Below are 17,798 nucleotides of genomic sequence, written 5' to 3'. Positions count from 1 at the left end.
TGGAAAGCCGCCACCTCCTGTTGGACCTGGCATCCGTCACGGCGCCAACAAGGCGCAGAGGCAATACCGGCACTTTCAGGCCCACCTGGGTGCCGCGGTTTGCCGGAGGAGATTGGGGTGACGCCATCGGTCAGAGGGCGCCGAGACGGTTGTTTGAATTTGCCCTCTAAAGTATTGATCTTACCACTCTAGTATCGATTCGATTCTGACACCGATTGCTGGACAATCCTGGAGGAAGACATGTTAGAGGCTGCAGGACAATAAAAGCATTCAGCCAGAAGAAGGGCTTAGATCAAATAATGTCCATTTGTTGAAATGGCCCAGTCAAAGAAACACTTAAATCTAGTCCAGAATCTGTGGCAGCTGTTTTTTTTTGTTTTTTTGTTGTTGTTTTTTGCTTTTCACAGAGGCTCTCAATCACATCAAAACACAATGAAATACTCTTCAGTAATGTGGCTGTAAAGTGACAAAATGCAACAACAACAACAAAAATAAGTCCAAGAAGCATTAATGCCTTTGCAGCAAACTTTCCTGTACCTGCAAATTTGCCCAGAATTTGATTTGATTGGTTGCCTTTTTTGCTTGTTGGCCTCAGGATTATTTCACCGTGTGGCACAGATTAGACAGCGGGGCGTCGCGTCACGCAGAGCCAAACACGGCGTTAAAAGCCTACATTGGCTTGTTTGTGTCACCGAGCGATAAGGTTTTCTTTTGCCTGCCTTTATCTCTCTTATTAGCTCCAATGCTGCTTGTCTGCACAGCAGGTCAAGGTTCAAGCTTAGGGAACAACAGGCCTGCCGAGGGAGGCGTGCGCGCTGGCGCTAAAAGTAGCACTCAGATTGGTGGCGCTCCGCCAGTTGGCGTGTGTCTCCTGCGCAGGTAGGCGTGTGTGTTTGTGTAATTGCTCTGTTGGCTCAGGTGTGTGTGTGTGCGTGTGCTGAATGCGGTTGCGTGTGTTCGGGGGAGGAAGGTTGGTAATCCGTCCCTAAGGGAGCCAATGAAAGAAAGCGGTGGAGCAAAAACCACAGGTCTGCCCCCCCTCCCCACCTCCCTCTGCCTCGTTACCTCCTCTATCCCGGCTGTCAGGTAGCGGCAGCGCAGCAAAACAAAGCGAAGCGCGGTCAGACGCGAGCGTCCGCCTTTTCCACTAATGAGGGAGTGTTGCCTTGTACCGATGAGTGTGTGCAAGTGTTTGCGTGCACCCACTAACCCGTCATTCACTATGCCTGTTCTCAAACTTCTTTCAGATTCCGGATCCGTCAGAACTCAGGTGAGCTTTGCGTGTGTGTGTGTGTGTGTGTGTGTCCATGCCGATCTGCGAATGTGCGCTTGTGTGTGTGTGTGTGCGTGTGTGTGTGTGTCTGCAAAGCTTTGAAGGCTGCTCTCCTCTGCAGCTATTTGCCAAGGAGACTCCAATTGACTTCAGTTACTGCAGCAACGACGCCAGGAAATTGAGTGTTTTCTGTAGCTTTAACCCGAGTTGCTGCTTGTGAAACTGCTGTATGTTTTTACCTTTACAACGTTTTCAACTTGCTCCGTGCTGCAAATCAGACTCGGCTTTCCTGCTGTCATCTGCTGCGCTAATGAGAAGCGTTTGATTCTCACTTTAACTGCTATGAAACTGGAAAGGAGAAAAAGTTAAAAAAAAAAAAAAAAAACCCTGTGCACACAAGAAGTATGCAAAAGTGTGAGCTTTACTGGATGAATAAAGATGCTTTGCTCTCTGCGACTCTCTTTCTGCAGCAGTTCATGGTGCAGAATTGCTACGTTGGCCTGTGGTAAGAGCAGGCCAGCTTTTTAAATATTAATAACTTGTGTTCGACTTGTACACCCCAGCTAAAGATTTTGATCCTGGTTTTTAGGGCGAATGAAAAATTGATCTGATGTTGTGCGTTATGCTGTGTGCTTGAGATGAGAATCAACATGTGAGGCTGCTTTCTTCTGAGTTGTGTTTGTGTTCTTGTGTTTTCGCAGAGCAAACATCGAGATCCAGGTAAGCGAATTAAAGCGAGGTACCCTCCCACTTTGCACACATCATTCTAGCACACTCCCTCCCTTACGAGGGAATGTTTATAAGCACAGACTGTTCCCTATAAGAAAAATGATCAGACGTCAGCATGCAACTTTGCACTGTACAAGAGCTCATTAGCACGCAACAAAAAAGGATTCAAACCCTTTGCTTTCAAAGCATATCATCAGTAGCTGTGGCTCTGATTCGATGCCTGTGTTGTCTAATATAGCTACGATCCATTAAATAAATCTATTTAGTTATTAAATATCTACCAAATAAACAGAGTTACACATGCACAGAGAAGTTGATGCACCTAGCTATGCCTCGTCAGGTTTTAAAACAACTCAAACTGAACCATTTTCAGTTTTGACTTATTTCAAATGAAGATGGATAGAGATGTAACATGCTACAATTATTGTTTAAGAGAACAACGCATTTTGTACATGTTGAGACATTTATGTGAATGTGAGCAAGAGAGAGCAAGACTTTGAGGAGATTATAAAAGGGGCAAACAAACAAAAGTTTAACAAAGGTATGTTATCAGCACCATTTAGCTTTCAAACTCCTTTTGACAGCCTGGTAAATACCAAAGAGTTGTGGGAAGGATCTACATTAGAGCTATTTCTGTTTTATTGAGGCTTTCCCCACTGACTGTACCAAGTCTGTCAACGCAGCTCTCCTGTGTTCCTCAGTTGCTTTTTTTATGGGAATCAGCAGGCATACATCTGACTCAAAATGTTAAAAAGTTAGGTATTAACATACAGAAATATTTTGATAAATAATAAAAGTAAACTTGGAAACTAAATACAAAATGTGACAGGGTGACTGGCATCCAAAAAAAAAGTCTTTATTGATGTATCTAATATAAAGGCCTATAAGTATCTTAAGTTCATTTTAAAAATGTGTACATTAATCACAGGTCTTAAATGTTGTCGTTACAGGACTTTTAAATGACATATATTTTATGTAGTGTTTTTTTTGTTTGTTTGTTTTTCCTCACAAACAAAAGTTTGAGTTGCTCATCGACATCTTTGCGTTCTGTGACTCGCTGTGGTTACTATTAACTAGTTGTTTATATTCTTGCTAGCTAGGTAGCATGTTTGTTTTTTTTAGCCCATGCTACGTAGCTAGCATGGGCAGCTACGTAGCATTTTTGCCCATGCTACGTAGCTAGCATGGGCAAAAAGACTTGGCAGCTCCAGTTGGATGCCAAAACTACATGCAACAATACGTGGCACAATGGGGGTTAAAAGGTTAGAGAGCATGGTAAAATATGTGATTTTCTTTTGTAAATTTCTGTCAGGGGACAGATCTTAAATTTCAATCATAATAGTCTTAAAAAGGTAAAAAAAAAAAAGTTATAAATTTGAGCTTTTGAAACCTGCACAAACCCCGATTTAGAAACCTAATGTAGCAACGATGTACCAATCACCACATTTTCTTCTAAAACCCCAGACTACCTCTGCTGCTGGATATCAACCAGTTTTTAGTGGAAATCAAACCTGTAAATTTTTTGTCAGAATATCTAAATTGTGTAGTTTAACTGTTTTTTTTAAGTCTGGTTCCCACTTTCTGTCTCTCTGCAAAAGGACATGACTAACACAAGGCATCAGTGTGTGCACAGTGTTTGTGTGTATGCCTCCATTCCACTCAGTTCCTTTAATCGCTTCTAAACCAGGCTCTCAGCACTCATTTTTTCCACCCTTCTATCCATTATGCTGCAGAAAATGATTTCTGGCTGAAGATGCATTAAAATCAATAGGCATTAGATTGGCCCCGACACCTCGGCGTTTTATGATACTTTGCCGCCTCTGTTCTTTGTCTATTTTCAAACGGTGCGCTAACATGTGGCTCGTCTTTGTGTGGACGGGAATGGAATTCGTGGCCCCGAGTCTCGATTCTCCATGGCCCCCCATGTCTTTAGAAGTCCCATTCAGGCAGGATGGCACATGTCAGGCTGCCAGCCACAGAGCAGATGCTTGAAAGAAAAGCACGGCAGATATAGCTGTGCTAGCTCACAGTGCAACGCTACTGACTTCTTGTTTATTTGGCTTTCGTCATGCCAGCACTTGTTTTTTTCTCTTTTTTTTGCAATATTCCGGCCTTGCCAAACTCAATTTTTTTCCAGAATGCAAAAATAAGGTATATAGAAGTCTTTGCATTGTGCATGCAAGATGTGAGGCTGCAAATTCTATCTTTTTGGTTAAAAAGTTTTACTGATGTAATTCAAAGTGAAGAAAAACTATTTTAATAAAGCTTTTTTAAATATTTCAAATCTTTCAAGTCAATGCATGAGGCACTAATACTCTGTAATTGAACAAAAATCACTATTGCAAATAGAACAAACTGTATTCTTATTACTTTTATTGGACTTTCTTTCAGACAGCACAGCAAGAAGTCAGGAACATGTTGTTGGCGAGAAAGCAAAGCTCACTCCCACTTATATTTTTGTCTGGAAGCAGAACAGCCAGTCATGCACCACGGTGCACTGTGTCTTATCTTTAATATTCAAATGAATCATAGGTCCACCTGACTTGTAACACCAGCCGACTGAAAAGCAAGAGCTAATCCATCTGTGTGTGGGTGCACTCGTTCTTTCTTTCCGCCGTTTACATCTACCTCGAAAACCATGAAGAGTTCAACAAAGCAAACTTACCCCGATACGACCGCCACACCACTTTAGATTAGCTTATTTTAGTTGGCATAATGATATTGGGGGGGAGTATGAGCAATAAGTAGCACAGAAAGGTTAAAGAGCTTATGTAAAGCCTGAACCCAAATAAAATTATCTGGAGATAATATGTATGCAAATATGTCAGATGTACGCAAAGTAAATCTGAGGAAATCGTCAAACAATAAAAATAAACAAGTAGTTTATCTCGTAGTTTCAATGGGGTACAAAAATATGCTGTGTTACGTTTCAAAATCCCCTTTTTGCCACACAATATTAAAACATATTGAAAAATCGCATGGTGGTTTAGTGCTTAAACAGAAGGCAACTGGACTCCTCCTCTTGTTTTTTTACAGGTGTTTTGCTTTTCTAAAATGTGTCTGTTTTTAACATGGATTGGAAGCATCAAACTTAAGTTATACTCTGAACAATCTCACTGGTGGAGCCACTAATTTGGCCATTAAGGTTGGTCATGTGACTCACTGGCCAAACCCTAAATATTACATCTTAAGTTACCAACATTTCTGTTCAATTCAATTAACTGATTTGTTTTGTTCACCTGTCTTTAGGTGTGAATAGCACAATTACATTTCTTAATCTCTTGCTTTGCACCGATAAATCTTTACTCACCTCAGCATGCCGAATGCTTGAAGTGGCTCCTCCAACCGATCAGATTTATGAATAACTTAGCTCATGATTACTTGACTGCTTGGGCTCACCTATAAACTTTGTGTAGATCAGTAAACTGTCAGCACCAGCATTTTTTCTGTTAAAACAAAAAAAATGAGCCAAAGTGATTTTATAAGTATTATTCCAGCAATATTAGCCAACAAGGCACATTTCTTCCATCTACATACGTCAATCTTAGCAAAGCCTTCGTGTTTCTCTTGCTACTTGCTGACCCCACACAGTGCCTAATCGTCTTCGTCTCACAGGTCTGCCCAAGATGCTGGTCATCAGGAACTACTTTGGCGTGCCAAGTCCTGCCTCTGGTCCGGCGCTCACCATCCAGACCGGAGACATCATCGAGTTAATATGCGCCGACCTGCACAGCCCCTGGTGGCAGGTCAGCCATCTTTCTCATCTCCTGATTGCTCATTTTATCCCCTGTCAGAACCATCCCCAGATACCATTTCATTTGAAAATACATAGTGTTTACTATTCTGTAAAGTTTGAGTTTAATTGTCAGTGTTTTACATCCAGGGTGTCCGAACAGCCTTAAAAAGTCTTAAACTCTTATATATATAAAATGAAAGCCTTACAAATTGTGCTCTGACAGGAGTATTTATTCTTGCATATTCCATGTAGTTTACTGTTTTTCCTCGCTGGACTTTACTGGTACGAAAATTTTGAGTCCTGACATCTTCCCTGCACTCTGATATACGGTGGTTGCAGCTATAACTAGCTGCTAATTTTTTGTTTTAAAAAAATTTATTTTCTTTCCATGAGTTATAACAAACATAACATTTGTCTACCAAGGGTATAATAATGAGTACAAAGGAAATACTGTTCAAGTGTAGAAAAGAAAATGTTCAGATTGATTTACAGACTCCGTAGGTAAAACCAGCTGCTAACATACTCTTGCTAGCTAGCTGGCTAGCTTTTTCACATGCAAATGTATTGACAGTTGGATAGACGACATTCGTCTTTGTCATTGGATCACTTTTGTTGCCAACCCATACAATTTATTTATTGGCAATGTTTTTTTATGTGTGTGCAGATTTCTGTCAGGTTACAGGTCTTAAACTCCATTGATAATTGTATTAAAAAGATCTTTAAAAGTCTTAAATTTGAGTTGGTGAAACCTGCAGAGTGCCTGGCATATATAATCTGTTAAAGATATGTTCACTTGGGTTGAAATAAATTCAACCTTTCATAAAAGTGACGACATCTCCGAACGAATCGCTCCACTTCTTCTCGCTAGCATTTTGACACTTTCTGCTAACAAGCAGCAAATACAAATGAAATTCCCAGACACAGTTGTTGCCCCAGCAGACAATTAAAAACACTGCACTACACTTCTCGGCAGGAAGTCTGATCCCCAGACGCTGGATATGTTTGTTTATTGCCCACGCTTACTGTTAGGTGGAGGCGAATCAGGTTTGAACTTTTCTAGAACTGGCAAGATAAGCTCCTTCCTAAGAATTTGCTAGCGCAGCAGTCGCCGGCGCGCATGCATGTGGAAATCAGGCTGAGTCATCACTACATTACCTGATGGCTGAAAATGTAGCTTTTTTTTCAGTCACGGTTTAGGATTGCATCATATTGTGAAGTCTTGGCAAATCTCACTACATTTTTCAAAAAAAAAAAAAAACAACAAAAAATCAGTTGTGTGGAAAAACTTTGGGTGTTTTTGTTTCCAGGGTTTGTGTAATTAGATTTTATTCCGCAGCAGTTATGAGTTTGTTTTGACAGGCCTTGTGACTGAAGTCATTATCAGAGCGAGCGCGCAGAAGACGGCAGAGCTTCCCACTGTGCTGATAAGATGTCCTGAAGTTGCACAGATAGGAAAAGGAGGGCAACCAAATGGGCTTAGCATGCATGTTTCTGGAATGTCCCTTAAAAAGAAAAAAGAAAAACACTTGTTCCTGGAGTGCAAAATATAAGCTGCCTCGGGCTCCTTATCTAAACCTAGAAATCCGTAAAACGTCTAAATCTAATTGGGAAAAGAGATCTCGAATGTGCTGCTGCTCCAGCTGCCAACATCCTTATTGCTTTGCAGCTTTTACAGAAAAGCACACTAAGGCTCTCTTTATAATTCAAAGAAACCTGATGTGTGGAAAATATATGCAAAGGACAAAGATCACATGCTTGTGTGTCTAAAAGGAAAAGGAAAAATATTTAATGTTCCTGAACTCCTGGAAGGAAGGTCTCTAAAGAAAATGTGTAGGTTTTATTCAGTAGTGTGCATGAATAGTTTCAGGTCACAGGTCCAGTGGTCCTGCTTGGGCTGCAGTTTCAATGATCCAGTGAAACAGAAAATCCCTGCTGGTTTTTTCTTTTTCAGCTGCAGGAGCAGCTTTTTCACTTTTTGATATTTCTTTGGCATCATTGTTTTGTTGAAAGCCTTATTTGTGTCTAAACGTAAAACATCTTAGATGTTGAGACGTGGCAAAGTCGAAGAATTTGGAGCAAGTTATTATTATTTCACTAACTTGGCAAATCTCTGGGTTATTTATGAATTTCCTTTCATATGAGTCTGACAATATCTGGACAATAATTCCAAAAGGGCTTTAAGCTGGTTTTGAAAGGGATAAAGTGTCTCATCGTTCCTCTTCAATGGCTTCAATTCAGTTAAAGAGTAGCGGACTTTGCTTAAAACAAAGCCCATGACATAAAACAAGCTTATTTAAATGAACTCTGCCAGGAAGAGTGGCCAAAAATTCAGTCATAAATATTGCAGGACCTTCCAGAAACGTAGCTTTTTGAAGGTTTAAAAACTTGTAATCAACCTCAACTTATAACTAAGACTTTTATTCTTGTATTTATAACTTTAAATCTCATTATGATGTTTATTCTCCTAATTATGACTTGAAAACTCATAGTTCTGACTAACAAATATGAAATTATGACTTCAAAACACAATTACAATTGAACTTTGAGTTTTATCACCAAGGGAGGAGTTAAAAAAAAAAAAGAAAAGAAAAAACTCATCCTCTTCCTCTCTTCCTGTCAGGAGTTATTCCAGCAACATCTAATCGCCGCTGTACATTCGCGCTGCCGCCTAATTGTTCTTGAGTTATGGAGACACAACCCGGCCAGATGTATGTAACACAATTATCTCTGCGTGCTTTCAGGGCAGGATCCTGTCGACGAAAGAGGCTGGCTTCTTTCCAAGCGACGCCGTGCGGCCGTGTCCGTGTGTAAGCAGCTTTCACTTCCAGTCCTGCCAGTAGCGATTCACGTAGCGGGCCGCAATCTGGAGATACCAGGGGCTGCTGGGAGGGATGGCCACTGGGTTTTTCTGTTTCGAGGACGATTAGCGTGTTTTACGTGTATGTGATGAAATACAGTCATTGGGAAACCCTACAAGTATCGACTAGTCCTGTCATGATGAGCAATTAATCTAATGACAAATTAAAACGATAGTTTCCACTTTTTTGAAGGGAAACTTTGTTTAGAGAGACATCGTGATCTATTTTATTTTTGGTTTTTGTTTATTGTTTTATTTTGGATATTTAAAATGTCTTCCAGTTCCAGTGTTTGGTACACATTTTAAGCTTAAGCTAATAAACTTGCATTATTATGCCATTATTAGTATATTACTTGAAAATAGCCTCATAACAACAATACTATTGTTTATCGCAATAATTTCTGAGACGATTTATTGGTCATCTAATTTTCTTATTGTGATATGCTTATACGAGACCCACAATAGGCTTTTGCTACTGTAATCATGAAAGAGAGACTGCACAAGTTTAACTTTTGTGCAGCTAGAAGACTTTTTTTGTTGTTTAATGAGTAAAACAAGGTTAATTAAATAAGTCACTTTCTTTCCAGAAGACAAAAAAAAAATAAGAGTAGACATCAATTTGTGAATATTTCTTAGTAAACAAACAAATGTACGAGAAGTATCTTCATTTTTTTCACATTGCTGTAAAAACCAAAACTAAGTTTTCAGACAGTTTTGGTGAATGGAAAGATTTACTTATCTCAGATTTATACCTTTCTTTGCAGTTGCTTGTTTTGCATATGCCACAGACAGACAGACAGACAGACAGACAGAGACAGACTGTTACTTTCCATTTGCTGAAGTTCAGGCTGCATCAGAAACATGAGGTCCGCTGCAGATAACAGTCTTATCGCCGTATCTCAGTGCCGTAAAGATAAGGAGAGCATTGAGCAGTTTTACTTGTGGAGCAGCACCAAGTCAACTTGAAAACAGAACTGATGTCAAGTTATGTCGTTTTATGGGAGCAAAGGGTTGTGCGTGCATGCGTGCGTGTGTGTGTCTGTGTGTGTGTGTGTGTGTGTGTGTGTGCGTGTGTGTGTGTGTGTGTGTGTGTGGACCTGCCACAGGCTCACATCTCTGCTGTTCCCCTCTTGCTGCAGGTGCCGAAGCCTGTCGATTACTCCTCACAGCTATGGTGAGTTTGGGTTTGTTAGAAGGCTCAAATGTAAAGTCTTTTTTCATACATTATGCGACCGAGAACAAAATCTTTTTTAAATGCAGAGATACAAGGGATTCCTTTGGCTTTCGTGAATTTGCCGTTCAAAACTATTGAACTTGTTCACATTCGGTTATGTTACATAAGCACACTTCAGCACATTTTAAAAAGGTTTTATATGACATAAAATAATGAAAAAGAGCCTTTTTTTTTCTCTTTTAAGTAACAATCTGAAAAGTGTGGCATGCATTTGCATTGTGGATCGGAGAATCTGTTGACAGAATAGTTATTGTTTATGGAAGAATGAGTTTACAACAGAAAACACACAGAGACACAATTTAATGTTTTGGGTCAAAACCGGTTCATTTGTCGGAAAGAGTTGAAATTAGAACTTTTCAAACTCGTAATTCCGACTTTTACTTATTTATGACTTAAAGACTTGTAATGGACTTCAACTTATAACTACGACTTTTCTTCTTGCATTTATAACTTTAAATCTCATAATTATGATGTTTATTCTCCTATTTATGACTTGAAAACTCAGAGAGATGACTTAAAAATATGAAATTATGACTTCAAAACACAATTACAATTTCTAGTTGGACTTTTTTTAGCCCCGACTTTCAGTCTTGAGCTATTTTGCCAAACACACAATGTGCAAAGCTGGTACGTAAATCCTGAATGACCAACACTAGCTTGTTGTCTCCACATGACAAAATATAAAAAGGTAAAAACAGTAGGAATACTTTTGCAAGGCATTGAATGTTGGATAATGACAGCCAAAAGCTCCATTGAGCTAAAGGTAAATGATTAAAGTCTTTTTCTGTTTTACTGCTGTAGGTTTGCAGGTCCAATAGAGAGATTTCAGGCCGAAGCAGAACTCATCAACAGGGTCAACAGCACCTATTTGGTCCGCCATCGCAGCAAAGAGTTCACAGAGTACGCCATCAGCATAAAGTAAGTCTGCATGCAATCAGATCACACTTAAAACATTCCACACGAGAGTCTGTCGCTGTTTAATCTCTGTTGCGTTTCACCGAGTTAACTGGAATGCTGCCGATGTTCAGATGAGCCAACCTGTCTTTCCAAAAACCAAGATGATTATTGTCTTTTTTTTTTTCTTTTACCCGCTGCTATTTGACTGCATCTCCGTGGCTGCACTGTTATTTTTATTTAGCCAAACCACAGTGTTGACCAGCTGCAGCTTTCATCCACGCCGCAGAACTTGACAGACTAATTTGCACCTTGTCCGGAGGGCGATGTGGCGATCGCCGTTCTCCAGGCCAAGCCTGCGGTTAACCACAGAGCAGCATGCCGACGCCTCGCTCAGCTCGAACGTAATCATCATGGCTCGACGTAAGAGCCACAGAAACAGACTCTGGTTTTTAAGTAAAAGCGTACTGATGTTCTCGTCTCAACTTGTCTTAGAACCTCCGTCTTTAGAGCTTCGTCGATCCACCTTCTGGTGCAATGCCAGCTATGAATCTTGTTTGGTGTGCAGATTTTCCAAAATAGTTCAGATTTGATTTGATGTTGAACTAAAACTTCCAAGTCTTGCCACATTATAATTGGATTTATTGCCATCATAATATCGGCGTGTGCAATATCGCAATATTTGCATAGCACATTTTATCAGCAAGGCAGCTTTTACACCGTAAAAGTAATTATGAAACGAACAATATACTTTTACAAAATCAGCAAGCAAATACATGAAATACATTGATTAATGTCCCAGTTGTTATTAATCAAAGGCAAATTTGAACAGGTGTGTTTTTAGCCTTGATTTATAGGAAATTAGTGTTTCAACAGTTTTCTGGAAGATTTTTTTTCCATATTAGTGAAGCATAGAAACTAAACGCCTCCACCAAAAACCGTTTGAAACTCACACTTTAAATGCCAACCATAGATTTGGTCAGTTGGACGGACTTTAACTGCGCTTGTTGCCTGAATGTGGATGTGCATGTGTTTTCATTGGCTTACAGGAAGCGGTGAAGAAACTGAGGTTGTAGCCGGTTGTTTCTGGCAGAGCTTTGGTTCTGTTTTCGCAGCCGTTACGCACAACGTTGTCGTTGAGGGTCATATCGTTGCTGAGAATTCGATCTTGTTTCCTTTGAGACCGCATGCGAGTCGATCTGAATTATAAGACGTTGGACATCAGCCCAGTTCATTAGGCTGGATTGAATCCTGTTTTTAAAAGAGAACAGAGTACAGTAGGTGGTGGAACGCCTCTAATACAGTCCACCGATTAAATCACCTGGATTTTTCAACAAAATTGCTGGACAAAGTCAAACCGTCGACATCGTTGCTTACGAAGCAACACAGCGAATGACTGATCTCCTTTATTTGCGCACAAAGCTTTCTATTCCGCCTGACTGTTGATGCGAACACAAGCATGCGACTGGGGGAAGCATTTACCCGACACCCATCATTCTCACAGTGTCACAAACTTCGGGGACCCCGGTGCATTAGAGGGACAGCCCGGGCTCTCCACCAGGGGCCAGAGGCCGGCCACCGATCGATGGCGGTGATCAGGGAGGGAAATTACACTCATAACTTATTCAATGGCCCACAGGTACAACAACGACGTGAAGCACATAAAGATCCTGACCAAAGAGGGCTGCTACTACATTGCAGAGAACAAGAAGTTCAGAAGCATATTAGTGAGTCTTTTCCTTCTGTTCACTTTGTTTTTCTGTTTCTTATTAATGTTGCCGTACTGTTCATGTAATGAAGTGTCAACCACTGGTTTTAGTCTAACAATGTGCACTAAGTTGGCTCTAATTAGAGATGTGGAAACAGACCTTTTCTTTTTTTAATGGTAGACTCTGGATTTTCTATAAAAACAAAGTAAAAGGGTAAATTACTTCTGTTTACGCTGATGTAAATGCGACTGTGTGCTTCTTCTGCGTATAGGAGCTGATCGAGTACTACAAACACCACTCCCTGAGAGAAGGCTTTAAGAGTCTGGACACCACCCTGCAGTTCCCCTACCGAGAACCAGAGAACGCGGCTGTGCACCGCTTCAACCGATCAGGCAGCAACAGTGAGTACAACACACAAATGATCCAGTGTGATACTCTTTACGTTACCCCTACTACCACCGTTTCACAGTGTTCTGACATTAACATGAAAGTTATTTTTAAAAAAGGGTGTAACAAGATCCAGGTGCTACACTAGCATCACTGAGGCTAAAGTAGTTAGCCCAGTTCAGCCGTAACACCCAGCTGACTGACGGTTCACGTGTGGGAATATTATTTTATTTTTTATTTTCATTTGTCTTTTTTAAGACAGTGGAATAGCTCAATACCAGAAATGGTATGCCGAAAACCTGCTGGTTTTTTGTAGGATGTTTTATTGACAACAGAGGTGGGTAGAGTACCCGAAAATTGCACTTGTGTAACTTCAGCTCATTTTTACTCGAGATAGACCTGATATACCTAAAAAATGTGGTTCATTTTTTAGGTCTTTTCACGTGGTTCAACACGTCTTTGCGTCTCCACATCTTTAACTTATGATTAGAAAATTACAAAAACACATTATTTCACTGATTATTGTGACATTTGATGCGTTATCCTGATTCTCATTGAAACTGGAACAGTTTATGTTTACATTCATATATTTTCTTGTGGGAAAGAATAAACCCCAAGGATAACTTTAATCGCCTGGCATCAAAGCCAGGTGACAAAGGGGGGGGGAAAAGAAGTTAAAACACTTACCCAGGCGATAGGCTGTCTGCAGACAGCGCTGCCTACTAAACGCTGCCTTAATTCAGATGGGAACGCCTTGGCGGCTTTTAAAGAGCTGCACAGCGATTCGCTGTTACCGGCAGCTCAGCCTCCTGTGATGCTAATCGGTTTTGACTCGCTGTCAGACGGCGGTGGGAGAATTCCCTGAGCATGGTATTAGATTTGATAATGCTCCCTGGCTGATTACTGAAGATCAAATCAATTAGAGTTCCATGGGAGCAGGATAATCTCAATAAATTAACATTCATAACCGGACTCAAAGTGTAAATATCTAATCCAACGTTATGCCATTTGATATGTGCAACTACTTAAATCTCTCATATTGTTTAGTCTTTGTGTGTCTTGATGGTGCTTTGCAGTGGTATTTATACCCCTTGAACTTTTTCACATTTTGTCACATTACAGCCACAGACGTCAGTGTATTTTATTAGTAGTTGATGTGAGAGACCAACGCAGCATAGAGTTGTGTATATTTGTATATATATCTCCTCTGATGGGCCAAGTCTCTCCCGGCTCTAGTCAGCCATAAACTAAGGATGTTTTCACATCTGATCAGTTGCAATGTTTGCTACATGTTTGCTACATGATCCAAACTAATTGAAATACCAGTTCACCCCAATGCCTCTGGGGGCACTACAACCAGAACCACTGAAGGAGACGACAAGAAAAATCACAGAAGAAGACAATGAGTTTAGGCTTCACACAATGCAGTGGCATCAGACATTAGCAATTGCAAGATTTCTCTTTTGTCTTCAGCAAAAGGCTGCAAACCATTTCTGCCGCTTGCACCAGACATGCACACACATTGTGCTTCTGTTTACCCAGAATGCCCTGTGCTACAGTGACTTTTGGAGTGACAACCGAACTGAGACTTAGACCTGAGTTGGCTTCAGAGTTCGATTGCGCATTCACACCTCTTCAAATGAACCAGACTTTCTAAACAAACGAACCGGAGTTTGATTAAACTGGACTAAACATGGCTGGTGTGAATGCACCGTAAAACTTTCACCCCCTGTTCGGTGCACTGGACTTTATTTAACGGCATCCAACTAAAGTGAGCTGAGCACCAGTGGACGCTCCTTTTTTTAAAAAATATATTTTTAGTTGTAACTGTCTACTTCACCACTAGCACAGCTGAATCATCCACTACTTTCTGCTGATCCCGTTAAAGTACAGTGAAGTGTTTGAATGTCGCAAAGTAACACAATGTGAATGAGCTCTGAGCTCCTGGGTATTTTTATTTATTTTTTATTTATTTTGCATGACTCTGTATAAAGCACTGACAGGGGTGTTTGTAAAGTTCATGAACCATCTGATGTTTCTACAAACACAGTTTTATTCCGTCAAGCAGCCCAGAGACTGTCAGCATCACTGAAGGTTGTTGTGTTCCGTCTGTCAGCGGCTGAGCTGATGATTTAAGGAGCTGGGTTTCCTTTTTCCTTTCCACCTTCACAAGAAAGAATCGCTTGTTCCTTTCGCGAACGAACCCAGCATCACCTCCGAACAAAAGCGAGCACTTCAGACGCTTCAAACTGTACCGACGCACAACAATGACAAAAAAAAAAAAAAAACCCCGCTGTTGATTATTTATGCATTCAGCCGCCGCAACCCTGCGTCTGTGTCATTACTGCGGCTAACCCCGATTTTCTCTGAGCATCCGGCTTTTATTTATCCGAGCTGAATGAAAGGAGACACCGTCGCTGATGTGGAAGTTAACAGGTGTAGCTGGCGTGTGAGCTTGAACGCAGCATTTTAATGAGATCATGTTTAGAGGCGAATGCTTCCTCAGACTTTCACCTCAGGAGTGATTATAGACGAAATAAAAAAAAGGAGGTATTCGTGGCGCGGAAACGCGAGGAGCGACGTTTTCCCGTTTCAATCGCTTTTATTTTCTGTCTCATTAGCTTGGATAAATGTTTCTGGGTTGGAAACAAGGGAAGAATTGCTACCAGTTAACCGACGAACAGGAAGCAGCTTGCCTTATCAAAGCCTGCTGTTTCCATGTTCGCGGCGCACGAGCTGAGAAACGCCATCAAACCCGTCGTGTGAGCCGCCCATCAGTGGGTAATGAACAATCTGACATCACAACGAGCGGTAAATAAGATTCCATCTGAAGCCCGCGTGCCGCTGCGCGCTCGCCGCCGGTCGCGTTCAGGGGCGCGTCGGAAATGCGAACAGATTGTGCGCGTGGCTGCTGGGTTTCTCCATTCCTGCAGTTCAATCTCGGCTTCAAAGCTTCAAGTCTAGGCCGCTCCGGTCCAAATTTGTTTTGTTTTGTTCTGCCGAAGTCCTCCGTCTTTACAAGGCGGCCCTTCCCCTCCGCCCCCTCCCTTCTCCACTCCTGGAGCGCAGAATTCATTTCCTCTCTTTCACATTTAAATGACTTCTGTTTATGATTGCCGTCATTCCCAGAGCGCCGCTGGAGTACTTCCTAATTAACGCTCGCGCTTTCTCCCGCGCTCTTTGGACGGCTTTCGTCGAGTGACAGCTGATTGATAACGCGACACCGCCAGTGTTAACTTAGAACATAAACAAACAGGACGCCATGGAGCGGCTTCGGCTCGCAGTCTGTGTGGGCACTCTTGGCTCATGATTGGATTCTTACACTCATCTTCACTTTCCCTCTCTCTCCCACGAAATGATGCGTTGAGTGTGTGTGCGTGTGTGTGTGCGCGCGCGCGCGTGTGTGTGTGTGTGTGTGCTGAATCTCAGCAGTCACACAAATCAGATTGTTCAAAAATAAAGCATGTGAAATTCAGCTGGCGTCTCGGCGGCTGTGCGATCCCTCTTCATATCGCTCGCACCCCGAAACCATCAGCGCTTGCTGAGGTGTCTCTAAGCGCCTTGATTAGAATTCATTTTAAAAAGCACTAGAGCCCTGCTCTCCTTACAGCATATCAATAACTTGGGCCGGTTAACTCGCCTATTGCATTGTTCAAAGTGGAACATTTTTCACAAAGTTGGGGTATTTACTTGCTGCACTGGGAATTACAGTTTCACGCAGGTAAAGCTCGGCTGTATAGACTTTAGCTAGGAGCAGGGGCGGAGCTTCAGGGGTTTGTGGGAGGGCCATGGACCTCATGGTTGCTAAAAACTTTACAAGACCAACTGAGTTTAGTGATGTAATAGGTGTGGAATATTGAATAAAATGTTGTGCTACATGACTGGCTTTATTTTCACTCTTATATTTAACTTTATGACACACAAAATTACAAGCAAATTACAAACGTGCCGCTGTGTATCCACTTGCTGCATACCTGGTTCAACACGTCAACAATAAACCTACCTTCTGCAGTTGCTAGCTGCTCCAGACTCTGTTGAAATTGATAAAATGATCCGATCGCTATCCGTGGTGATGAACCGCTTTGGATTTGTGTTGTTTCATCATTAATCAATCGATCACTCAATCAATCAAATTTTATTTGTATAGCACATTTCAGCAGCAAGGCATTTCAAAGTGCTGTACATAATTAAAATAAAAACAGAATAAACAGTGAGAGAGAGAGATTTTGAAAAAGATTTAAAAAGATAAAAACATTATTAAAAGTAAAGATAAAAACATTAAACATTACTGACCAGTAGCCTGATGTTTCTATTTTGCAGCTAAATTATTGAATAAAAAATATCTGCTTTTAATTTGCTTTTTAAATTTTATACAGCTATCAGCTTAGGCCAAAGTTCTTTTATACTGATTTAGCCTTCAAGTGTTTAATGAACACCTGATCGTTTATGGACATCAGCATGGGGCACGTCTGTACTGAAGCAAAGGTTTTTGATTTGAGGTTGTATTGTAGTCTTGAATAACTTCTGTGATTGGCCAACTTCGTTTTTGAACAACTTGCAGACAGCAAGCATCTCATCAGATCTTTTATTAAAGGAAAAATCAGCCCAGAGTTTGTCGAGAAAAGCAGATTTCACTTGTCCGTCAGATTCAAGGGCGTACCAGAGACTCAATGCCAAAGTTCTGGCTCAGGACTTAAAAATAATAATAATAATGATAATAATAATTTGTAATTATCATGTTAAAACCCCACCCCAAATTATCAGGAAGTCCATGTGGTTTGTAATTAGTTTTTCTGCCAGAGAAAATTGAGTTGCTGTAACAAGACTCCATGATGCAGGAAGGCAATCAAGTTGAAGATTATGCTCCTGAAACTGGTTACCTGTATGTACATTACTGTCCATCAGCTCCTTTGTCGATGGAAATTATATTTAATGAGTTTGTCTGTAACCAACTTGAAGTTTCTATATGTGAAAAAACA

The 17,798-nt window shown here is 41.0% G+C and overlaps 1 protein-coding gene across 6 annotated transcripts in view; it reads left to right on the top strand.

Moving 5' to 3' along the window:
- Nucleotides 1-17,798, top strand: part of vav3a (vav 3 guanine nucleotide exchange factor a) — a 103,275-nt gene that overhangs the window by 78,430 nt on the left and 7,047 nt on the right. For all 6 annotated transcript variants that reach the window (XM_008438367.3, XM_017301931.2, XM_008438368.3 and 3 more), the window contains 8 exons: nt 1,248-1,270; nt 1,975-1,993; nt 5,618-5,748; nt 8,480-8,545; nt 9,735-9,769; nt 10,631-10,747; nt 12,363-12,450; nt 12,704-12,833. In XM_008438367.3, the coding sequence (XP_008436589.2) occupies nt 1,248-1,270; nt 1,975-1,993; nt 5,618-5,748; nt 8,480-8,545; nt 9,735-9,769; nt 10,631-10,747; nt 12,363-12,450; nt 12,704-12,833 (609 nt within the window). The remainder of the gene's footprint in view (nt 1-1,247; nt 1,271-1,974; nt 1,994-5,617; nt 5,749-8,479; nt 8,546-9,734; nt 9,770-10,630; nt 10,748-12,362; nt 12,451-12,703; nt 12,834-17,798) is intronic.

The sequence above is a fragment of the Poecilia reticulata genome, chromosome 20, assembly GCF_904066995.2.
Source record: "Poecilia reticulata chromosome 20, P_reticulata-male-v2, whole genome shotgun sequence".
Taxonomy (NCBI): domain Eukaryota; kingdom Metazoa; phylum Chordata; class Actinopteri; order Cyprinodontiformes; family Poeciliidae; genus Poecilia; species Poecilia reticulata.
This window is presented reverse-complemented; position numbering and strand designations above follow the sequence as displayed.